This window comes from Adelges cooleyi, unplaced genomic scaffold (genome assembly GCF_023614345.1).
Source record: "Adelges cooleyi isolate 19-005CV unplaced genomic scaffold, UGA_ACOO_1.1 ACOO_flye_CR_arks_rails_tigmint_CR_PRNA_189, whole genome shotgun sequence".
NCBI lineage: Eukaryota > Metazoa > Arthropoda > Insecta > Hemiptera > Adelgidae > Adelges > Adelges cooleyi.
Window position 1 is genome coordinate 64,007 of NW_026095848.1, and position 11,509 is coordinate 75,515.

General features: G+C 29.4%; 1 protein-coding gene and 1 long non-coding RNA gene across 2 annotated transcripts; both read left to right on the forward strand.

Annotated features, from left to right (window-relative positions):
• The first annotated feature begins 8,309 nt into the window (after nt 1-8,309).
• LOC126833112 (uncharacterized) lies at nt 8,310-9,590 on the forward strand. Its single transcript, XR_007684863.1, has 3 exons — nt 8,310-8,421; nt 8,673-8,833; nt 9,478-9,590. It is a non-coding gene; the product is annotated as an uncharacterized LOC126833112 (long non-coding RNA).
• A 25-nt stretch (nt 9,591-9,615) lies between these two features.
• LOC126833113 (uncharacterized) lies at nt 9,616-10,349 on the forward strand. The gene is made up of 3 exons (XM_050564258.1): nt 9,616-9,679; nt 9,875-10,032; nt 10,161-10,349. The coding sequence occupies exons 1-3, from the start codon at nt 9,646-9,648 to the stop codon at nt 10,347-10,349; spliced, it is 381 nt and encodes a 126-aa protein (XP_050420215.1). The 5' UTR covers nt 9,616-9,645.
• The last annotated feature ends 1,160 nt before the right edge of the window (nt 10,350-11,509 follow it).

Below are 11,509 nucleotides of genomic sequence, written 5' to 3' on the forward strand. Positions count from 1 at the left end.
GTAGTCGTGATCGAGATAAGTATCGTTCTCATCCGTCGGGTACCAAAAAAAATGAAAATCATGATTAAGAAGATTATTTAAAGAAACAGAAAGGTAGTTTATTCAATACCTGACCACGGCTCCATCTACTGTCACCAGCGTAACATCCGCCATTACCTCTGTCATCACAACAATCAGTTCTGTATCTTCCACAACCACATACATATCGACCACCTCTACGACTTCTATATCTTCCATTAGTATTTCTGCAAACCTTATAACTGCTACAATATTTACACCAGAAAAGTTGGATAAAATTAAATTGGTATCTAATGATTATGATGAATCAAAATTCACATCATTTGAAAAAATTCCATCCTCATTAAATAATATTTTTGAAGATAAAGTAGAAAATAAAACACAAAACTTAGAAGGAAATAAAATATCAAATGATGATGAAGTTGAAACAGTTGCATTGTTTTCAAATAATTCTGAAATCGATATAAAAGATCCGGTTAGGTGATTTTGCCGGCTACCTGGTCTGAAGAAAAAGTGACTCAACAAGTGAAGTACAATATTGTTAAACATGGACCTTTCAGAGAAAATAATTATGTTTATCCATCTCGATTAATTGATAATTCAGAGAGAAAATTTTCAAATGTCCATTATAAAACAAAAATATCCAATGGAGAATTTGTAAACAGGCATTGGTTAATTTATTCAGCTTCAATTGATAGAGTATTTTGTTTTTGCTGTAAACTTTTTCAAAATTTAGTTCAAGCAAAAGTGGATTGGCTTCTGAAGGTATTTTTGACTGGAAACATCTGTCTGAAAAATTTAATTTACATGAGAACCCGCGGACACGTCGAAAACGTATATTCATGGTTGGAGTTGAAAATGAGAATTACTAAACAAACTACAATTGACCAAAACCATCAAATGGTTAATGAAAAAGAAAAACAACATTGAAAGGATGTTATCAAACGTATAATTGCAGTAATCCATTACTTAGCAAAACGCAATGATGCTTTCAGAGGCTCATCGGATACTTTGTTTACTAATAACAATGGTAAATTTCTAGGATTAATAGAAATGTTGGGTAAATTTGATCCTATTATTATAGAAACATCTCTAAGACGGATAAAAAATAATGAAACACGTGTACATTATCTTGGCCCGATAATGGAAAATAATTTAATTGAGTCAATGGCAGAAGAAGTCAAAAGAGAAATAATTACAAAGATTAAACTAGCAAAATACTTTGCTATTACTATGGACTGTACACAGACGCAAGCCACGAAGAGCAGCTTTCAATTATCATAAGAATATTGTAGACATGGACTCAATCAATGAAATGGCAGATGTAGAAATTAAAGAATATTTCATGGATTTTATCAATATACAATCTAGCGCGGGTCTTTATTTGACTGACCTACTGATGTCAAAACTCAAAGAGTGTCACATTGATTTAGCTGATTGTCGTGCACAGTGGTACGACAATGGAGCTAATATGACAGGCCGATATAGTGGAGTTGTATTCCAAATCAGAATCCCAGGGCATTTTTTATGCCTTGTGCAGCACACAGATTAAACCTCGTTCTCGGCGATACAGCAAAGAGTTCCGTAATAGCAATACACTTTTTTGGCACCATTCAAAGAATTTATACTCTATTTTCGGCATCAACAGGAAGATGGAACATGTTTACAAAGAATTGTCATTTGTATACTGTCAACAGACGGTCGGAAACTCGATGGGAAAGTCGTTCTATTATATATAGTACCAAATATTGAATATTTACCTCCTAATCTGTGTAATTTGGATACGGTTTTTTTTTTAAACCGTTATAATTACCATGGTCAAATTCACCGTCAAATTCTCGTGGAATCAAACTAAGTACACAACAAATGTTAATACGATTTCAATTGGATCGCCTAATCAAATAGAATCTTATGCTTTCGCACAACATAAGTACTTTATTCGTAAAAAAAACGCATTCTTTTTAAGTACAAACTATAGTTATTCTTTAGATAATTCAAGTAATCAATTTTGCTATTGTAGCTTTTACACAATATTTGTACCCGGAGAGTGAAAAACTAAAATTTTCCATTCTATATAAAACAAAAATGGTTTATCATGTGTTAATAAACCAAAAAGATAGGTACAAGTACACATAATATGCTTTTGCCATTTAATTGGGTTTTTATTGTTTCATTTGTATACTTTTAGATAAATTCACATGTATTACAATCATTGGGTCTAAATACTAATTACAAAAACAGTTTTTTAGTTTTACAATATTGATTTCTCTGTAAAAAATGTAATAAAAAAACAACAAATTTTCAAATTATCTTAACATACAATTTAATTATCCATGTTTCCAAAATGATTTATCGTGTATTAACCTAAAAGATAGGTTCAAGAACAATTAATTTACAGGTTACAGTCTAGTAGCCTTACCAATCGCTTCCCTACGAAAAATTATTTTTTGACGATTGTACGCCCCATAAGCTGTAACTCTATTACAGTTGTAAAAAAAAAAAAAAATATGCCAAAACTTGAGTAGAGAAATATTAATAGTAGAAATTGACTATGGCCAAAGTTTTTTCCCCTTTTTTTACAATCCATAATGCTGATAAACTATTTGCCTTAAAAGGGGTGAATACTTTTTTTTTTTTTGCTTTTTAAGTGAAGTTTTTGGGTTTTAAAGTCTGAAAATTAGACTATAAGTAAATCTAAAATATACAATTATATCAACTTTTTCTTTATTTTGTTTTTTTCAGCGAAGAATGTTGGATCGGATGGTTGCCGACGAGGTAAGTACCAAAAATAAATTTTTTTTGTTTAATGAGATACTATGGGAATACGACCCTAGAATGTATGAACAATTAATCGACTATACTGGAAGATTCAATATGGATAAACAATCGATTTCTATTGAACCATTTCGAATTTTGTAGTTTTTCATTTGAAGACTTTTGTTTATGTTATTTTTTTAATATGAGGTCGTATTCAAATATGTATCTTTCTGGTTTTCTTTCAGAGCTCTATCAACTTTTAAAACTTAAATGGTAACATCTACATATGTTTAATTAACTTTATTAACTCGTTAAGTGCGTTAAAGTTGTAAAATATTTCTCCTTCCCCCCTCCATATTTATTAAATATGTATTGTTATTTCAACAATTTTTAGTTTAGATTCAACAGTGTGCTCAAAAAACGATCACTCGCAAGTGTCAGATACAGAACAGATATAAAATGATTGGATATTATGTTAATGTCTAGGTAGGTGTGTGTGGTGTGTTTTTGTTAAAAAAGTGTTGGTCGGATAAAGGGAAGCAGAGTAGATAAGTGATTAGAACATAATGTACATGGTGTACAACATGATAATGATGTTCAAAGAAGGATGAAAAATGGAATATTAATACAAGCTTGATAGATTACAGAAATTGGTATAGTGAATAATGTCGAGTGCAAACAAAATAAAACAAGAGAGAATATTCTAAAAATATTTGTATAGTAATAAATGTATAAAAAGTGTCCTAAATTTGATTTATAAAAAAAAACTAAACTTAATTGTACATTGTGATTCTGATAGTGTACACATATATTATAAACATACAGTTTAGAACTCACAACACTAACATGTACAATTATTAACATATAGTATAAGTTAATATAGTATAAGTTTTAGTTCGGCTATCTTTGATTATCATTGGAAGTTCTTAAAATTAACGATTAAAAAATAAATGTATTTTACACTCTCGATTACATTCAATGTTAATGAAGCGAATAAACTTTACTATCGTTGTTATATAAACAGGAGAGTTCGAATAATTTTATTTTCTCTAAAACTCAAACAGAAAAATTAACTCATTTACATATAATATACAAATAGTATACACTTTAATAATTATATTTAATGCATTATATTTAATAATAAAATGTATGAGAGATGAATGGATAAGGGTGCAAAAATGTCGCGAACTAAATTATAGCGATATAGTTTTTGAGTTTAAGTTAGTGATTTGGATGTTCTGGTATGATGTTATGTTTAGAGAAAAAGTTGTAAACTACAGGTAGGTACTTCATAAGATCATGTATGCAAGGGAATGTAAGAATGTAGGAAGAGATATCGTGTAGAATAATATGTAGATGGATGATGTGGGAATGAACAACATAGTAATAATCATGGTATAAATTATGGTGATAACAACAAAGATGTTGCGTATGTGTCAAAGTAAGTACAGTTTACATGACGAGATGGCATTGTAAAATAAAATGATACTAGTAATTATGTATGAAAGTTAGCGTTAGTCACTAAATAAGTATTGGAATGTTTGGATCAAATCTTAATATTTTTAGATGCTAGTACGATAAAGTATTATCATGAGATCAGAGCAAGTTAGTTGGTTGTAACAATAACAAGAAAAATAAAGAGAAGAGAACAGATTGTGATGGTTTAAAGTCACTATGAACTATTTAGTTAATGCCGTTACGGTACTGGTTGTGTAATATGAGAGATCCTTTTATATAAATAGTGTAAATAATATAGGAATCTTCATTTGGTACAATTTAAGGAATAAAGAGGTACCCTTTTTATGTATTTTGTGTTTCTAAGTAAAAATTGATTTTTATCATTTAGGCGCGATGGCAGTTCGAACAAATGGAAAACCTGATCTTAGCCAATCTATGACTTAGCGAAGCCGCCGCAAATAATTGCTGTATATTCTATTATAATTATTCTAATAAAAACTATTCTTGTATTATGCTTATAAATTATTATAACCATAACTATTGTAATTCAATCTGAAAAAAAATGTCTGGATATAACCTAGATGAGAATAAGAAAACATTGTCTATTGAAAATGAAATGACAACTATGTTAAATTAGAGAGAGAGAACAACATTTATTAAAATATAAAGCAGACTGCCTGTCCACCAGGTTGCCTATAGTGACACAGTATACCATATCAGACATTCATGTTACGAGTATAAATTAAAACATATAAAATTACATAATAGTTATAGTGTAAAACATATAAAAATAGTTTGATTGAAATACATCCGACCATACACCTACTAATTTTTTCCATCACATCAAAACTATTATCAATACTGTTGTGGTCTTCGAACAGCCACATTGCCGCAGTAGAATTTCTAATATTACACTACAATCAGTCGTAGTATTTAACAATTTTTTTTTCTTAAAGCTATTTCTTAGGTTTTCAGCCAGCCACAAAGCTGTATTAAAAATTCGTAACTCTGTCGTAACTTTTAAATAGTCACATAGCCGCAGAAATTAACCCATAATTTTTCAAAAATTAAGTAAATATCAAACTGCTATTATCGTCGCTTGCCGGGATTATTTGTCAAATAAGTACCCAAAGCTATCATAGTCGGCTTATTGTTGAAAAACCTTAAATTATATAGCCAGTATTTACAATTTATGACAAACAAAAACCCTTTTTTCACACAAATAAAAATAACTTTTTGATAAATATTAAAACTTATAAAAAGAAATATAAACTTAATATTTTTTGTCTTATTTTTGTCCTCGAAAATGTTCTTAAGTTCTATGTCTAAACTTATATCTAAACATCTTTTGTCAAAGGTAAAATATTTTTTCTGGATTTTTTTTTTTGTAAAGACTTCAACAGTGGTCAAATAACACATTTTTGTAATAGCTGATTTCGGGTTTAATATACATTTTTAATTTTACTTTGCCATAAGAAACTTGAAAAAAAAAAAGTAATTAAAACCGAAAACTGGTACTACACGTTCTTAAATGGAGCAGAAAGCCCTATTTATTAAGGTCGTTAAGCTTACTGTACATGCGATGATGACTTAAGTAGTATAATTACATTGTTTTTTTAGATTTTAAAAGTATTCAATTTAAGTGTTATATATACCGTCATACAATGAAGTTCAATGGCTTGCGTCTTTTATCTGTGTTGCTAGTTAGTTCTTTGAGTGTCGTTTCGGGTCATAAATGTCTTGATTTGGAACCTGTGCCTGATTTTGATATGGAAAAAGTAAGTTCAAGTAACGTATTTGTTACTTTACAGATGATATTATAAAAAAATAAATCAATTGAATACCATATTTGGATATTCCTTAACATATATGATAGTTATTGGTTAAGCTTATACTAGGACACTAATGTCAGTCATTATTTATAATTTTCTCATGTCACTTCCTGCCCGCCACCACCCTTAGAGATAGTAATGGCATCAGGGAAAACTAAATAAATGTAGACCGGCATAGTTCACATAATGTGTCTTTCGTTCTGGAACCCCCTCCCCCACACACACAAGTATATCTTGTGTGTGTGGGGGAGGGGGTGGTAAATTATTCTTAGCAACTTTTCGGAGCCATGGTGGAAAAGGGTAGACATACAAAAAAATGATCGAAAACTAAATTGTCTTATTTATGAAGACATCTAGCTGACATTTGCTAAAAACAACAGCGACAGAATAACCGTCTTAAAAATATCGTTTTTAATAATTCCTGTGTACTCGTACTAACTAATCCGTCGCTTTTCCCATAGTTTTCAGGACAATGGTACGTCATTACACAGAAACTCGAAAGTGTTCAAGATAATACAGGGAAATCCAAATACATATGTATAATTATTGGAGAATTGGAAGCCAATCCAAGATTACCGTCACAAATGACTTATACACTGATCTTAATATTGATTATTCAAGTACTCGAAATATTTATTACCAATATGCTTTTACCATCCGTGATAATAAATCACGCAATTAATTACGTTTGTTTAAAAGTATAAACCGGGTGTTCGTCATAATTTAACAGATTTCCATAAATATTTTTGCGAATTCGTTCATCGTGACACACCCGATAAACCAGGAATTCTTATTGTTATTTAAAAACAACGATTTATGTGTTTAATTAAATTTACTTGCCCACAGTAAACCACTGCACATTATATAGATACCTAGTTGGTAATTTATACCATCCATTTTGTCTAGATCAGAGGACTTGGACAAAGAAGACCTAGACGGTGTAAATACAAAATAAATACAATTGCTTCGTATTATTGATATTTATTGTTTTGGAATAAAAGAAAAATTATGTAATTAAAATTCGATTTTTTGCAGTTAATAAAATGCGTTGTTTTTATTTTTTTTTCTTGGTTTACAGTTGATGGGATGCATAGATACGGGTCATGGTACACCAACTGAGCTGATATCGAAAACCGTCGACCATAATGACTGTGTCTATGAGAATATCGATGTGAATAGTAATGAACAGAATGTCATTAGCGACGCCGGGAAAGCGTACGTTACTATCAAATTCCTGGTTAATTGATTAAATGCGAATTAGTTCAAAAGTTATATGAAATGACAACGTACAACTAACCCATTACAATTATAATGTATAGTGTAATCGATTAAAAATGTTATCATAAAATCCTTTTGCATTGTTTATAAATATGTTTGATTCAAAATTAGCGATAATACCTTGTATACAAAAATGTAAACGTTAAATGGCGAATAAGTTAAAAACATTTTCAACCATTAAAAAAAAAATTGTAGGGTACGATTAAGGGTTAATTTATCAATGTTTAATTTCTAACGCTTAAATTAGTTCAAGAATAGCCTCGACTACAAAATGCCATTACACGGAAATGGAGGGTTACAAGTTAGATTCCGGTATAAAATTAAAAGGGCGTTTTATAGAATAAAAAAGGTTAATACGAGGTTTTTAATGCTATATTATTTATTGCTTCCAAAAGGTCACTGATGAGTGATGGCTGATAAAGTAAATAATGTTTTTTAGCAACAATATTTTAAATACAAACCAAACAGGAACTCAAGAAAAGTGTATAGATTTAGATATCCTGGCTGGCAAACCATGTTGCCATTGGATTGGCTTAAAAACAATTTATATAAGATCAATTCGGGTACAAAAACTAAACCTACGTATTTTAAATTGAAAGCCATGTTGTTTTCAATAATTTTTCAACACATTATTTGCGCTGAATTTCAATTTGTAAAATTGTTGTTGTGGTTGTGTATTGATTTAGAGAAGTGTATTGTGTGGGCTGTTACTCATAGATATGTTATTCACATCGTCCCGAAACTAAAAAAATAAGACAGTATGAAAAATATTTGTGTTGTTTTATTATTTAAATTACATATTGCTACCACGAAGAAAAATGGTAAACACCTATCAAGTATGAATATACTAATATAAATAATTATATTAGTATACTATATTAATATTTTTTTTAACGATAAATTGTCATACTCAAACAGCTATGTAAATTCACATAAGCTAACCTGCCAAAGTTTTCTGCATTATACGACATGACAATCGTTGTGTAAAACCAAAAACTAAAAAGCACATAAGTTTTTAAACTCCGTGTTAAAATTCAGTACATCGTTAAGTAAGCCGCACTATCAAATTTCGAAAGTTGTGAGTATGCTTTTCTCTATCTGAAATGGTAAAATGTTAAAATACTTTAATTAAAAATTTTCAAAATACCGAGAAATGTAGCAAAATATGTACCTAAAAAACTAGGAAAATAATAATTTTAAAATATTCATATTTTCATAGAAAATTAGTGTCTTGCGTTAGTTGGATCATCCTGTTTTTTTTTATGAAAAAAGAACACGCGTTTCATTAGTTATAGTGATTTAGTAATATAATTGCAACTTTTTTTTTAGAATAATTGAAATTATTCAGTTTACGTGATTATACACACCGTCATACAATGAAGTTCAATGGATTGCGTCTTTTATCTATGTTGCTAGTCAGTTCTTTGAGTGTCGTTTCGGGACACGAATGTCTTAATTTAGAACCTATGAAAAATTTCCAAATGGAAAAGGTGAGTTCAAGTTATGCATTTGATACTTGACAGGATACATTATAACAAAACAAAACAATTATGTACCACATATATTTATAAGCCGTAATTATCATTGGTTTATCTTCCAATAGCTTAACTGTATGCGTAATTACAGCTACTTTATTTAAACTTAAGCTTATAATTGTTTTATAAAAATATTTAGAAAACTAATGTCGGTCATTTGTTTATATTTTTTTATTTCACTTACTACCCACTCCACCGTTAGTATTTTCTATGTAATCGGGACTATTTACCAACCAGCTTAGTTACTCCAAAACTATAAATAAAATGTAAAAAAGTATGTCAATAGGCTGGTTCCACCAGATCATTGAAACGCCAGACACAATTTTGAACTAAACTTGGTACGCATATGAATCGCGTTTTAGAAAATATAATTGGTAGAGGTGGGAGGTAGGAGGGGATGGTAAATAACTCTTACCAACTTTTTATAGTCAGGGCGGAAAAGATTAGACATACAAAATGATTGAAAACCAAATCATTCTTACTTATTTATAACACACTGACATAATAATAAGCTGACATTTCATAAAAAAAAAAAACAACAGAATAAAAATATCGTTTTAAATTAATTCCTGTGTACTAAACCGTCGCTTTTTCTATAGTTTTTAGGACAATGGTACGTCATTAAAACGACGATGCCAAATACTCGATGTTTAGTGTATGATCTTCACACGCAGAAAATCGAAAATTTGACAGATTATGTAGCTAAGTACAGTTCCAGTTGCTTTATATTTGGAGTATTGGATACCCATACAACGTTACCATCGCAAATGACTTATTTTAATCTTTTTTTAGATTATTCAAGTACGTGATGATTTGACAGATTGTTTATGAATAGTTTTGTTAATTCGTTCATCGTGTTACACTAGATATACCAACCGTTCCTTGTATATTAAAAAAATTAATAATTTAAGTGTTTAGATAATTTCGCTCACCGATAGTAAACCAATTTACATTACGCGGATACCTAATTGGTCATTTTTATTATTATATACTTAGCTAATCCTGAAGAGAAAACGTCTTTTGTTGTGTTCGACACGAACTATGAATCCTATGCGGGTGTATACGTATGCTCAAAAACGCCCACTGGCTTCACACATTATATAGCCATTGTGTCCAGATCATCAGTGGACTTTGACAAAGAAAACATAAATAAAGTGAATACAAAATATCTATTGCTTCGATTTATTGATACTTATTGTTTTGTAATAAAAAGAAAAATTAATTAATTCAATCTGATTTTTTGCAATTAAAAAAATGCATTGTTTTGATCTTTAATTTACAGTTGCTCGTACATTTACATGATGGTCATATTTCACCAGCTGATTTCAGACTTAATCACGTTGACCACAGGGACTGTAACTATGACAATGTTAATGAGAACAGCAATGATGAAAATGTCATTAACAAAGATGGGAAAGTTTACGTTACTATCAAATGGATACATCACGCAATCCCTTTACCGAATCCTTAAGCATGCGTTAAAATCGATTAAATACTAATAAATTCTAAAGTTGTATAGCATGACAACGTACAGGTAACCCATTACAATTATAATGTCCAATGTTATCTATTCAATTTCTTATCAAAAAACCCTTTAACATTGTTTAGAAATACTATTAAATTCAGAATTAGTGATAGTAACTTATCTACAAAAATGTTTAATTGGAGATCTTTAGCTTAATATAAATATATTTTGGTTATGCGTTGTAAAAAAAAATTAAACTGTACCAGATTATATTAAAAAGTAAAAAAAATTATAAATAATTGTAAATTTCTGAGAAGTTTTTGTTATTAAATTTAATAAATACTTAAAAATAGATAATATTGTCCTATGCTCCGTCACCAATTACTACTGTAATCCGACCCATTTGGGCTGGTTTTTGTTTTATAACTATGGTACACTCAAGTATTCATAAAACTATATAATAACGATAGTTTTTAGTACAATGAACACATTTTTTTTTGGGATTTCATCAATATTATTTTTATTTAGGTTACATTACATAAAAGTACATTATGGTTACTAATAGTGGAATCAAACGACTAGGTGCGACATGCGATTTGAAATTTACACTTCATTAGTGTATTTATTTATTTATTGAAATGTACATTGTGTAGACATCAAATATAATATAATTTAACAAAATAATTAATTAATACAAACCATAATTAAAGGCGTTAAAATGAATACAGAAAAAAAAGATATGGAGATATAAGGTTATTAGAATGCATTGAAAAAACTTATGAAATTTAGTCTAAACAAAATTAATAAATTATAGAAACTTTCACCTGGATTAATATATTTAGTAATTAGTGAATAGGTAGTGATTGCGATGAGTAAAACGGATAAAAGTTGGAATGTGACAACAATATCAAACTAAGGAGTGTTAACATTTGAGAATACTTGTCAAAGTTATGTAAACTAGAACATTTTAATATATAATTTGATCGCCTAAAAATTAGTGTCTTTAGGTCGACGTAATCGTCATTCCAGCTTATTTTAGTCACTTCGACGATTGCTGGCTGACCTCGCTGTACATAGTATACCTACGATAATTGTAAAATCGGTTACTAATTATTCTAGTTTATTCTAATTTCTAAATCTTATTAATTGTCTCTGTATTATTTATT

Coding starts and splice junctions, on each gene's coding strand:
- LOC126833113 (XM_050564258.1), top strand. CDS start 9,646: ATGACTTATTTTAATCTTTTTTTAGATTATTCAA. Junction 9,680..9,874: donor TCTTTTTTTAGATTATTCAA/GTACGTGATGAT, acceptor TTATATACTTAG/CTAATCCTGAAGAGAAAACG. Junction 10,033..10,160: donor ACAAAGAAAACATAAATAAA/GTGAATACAAAA, acceptor TTTAATTTACAG/TTGCTCGTACATTTACATGA.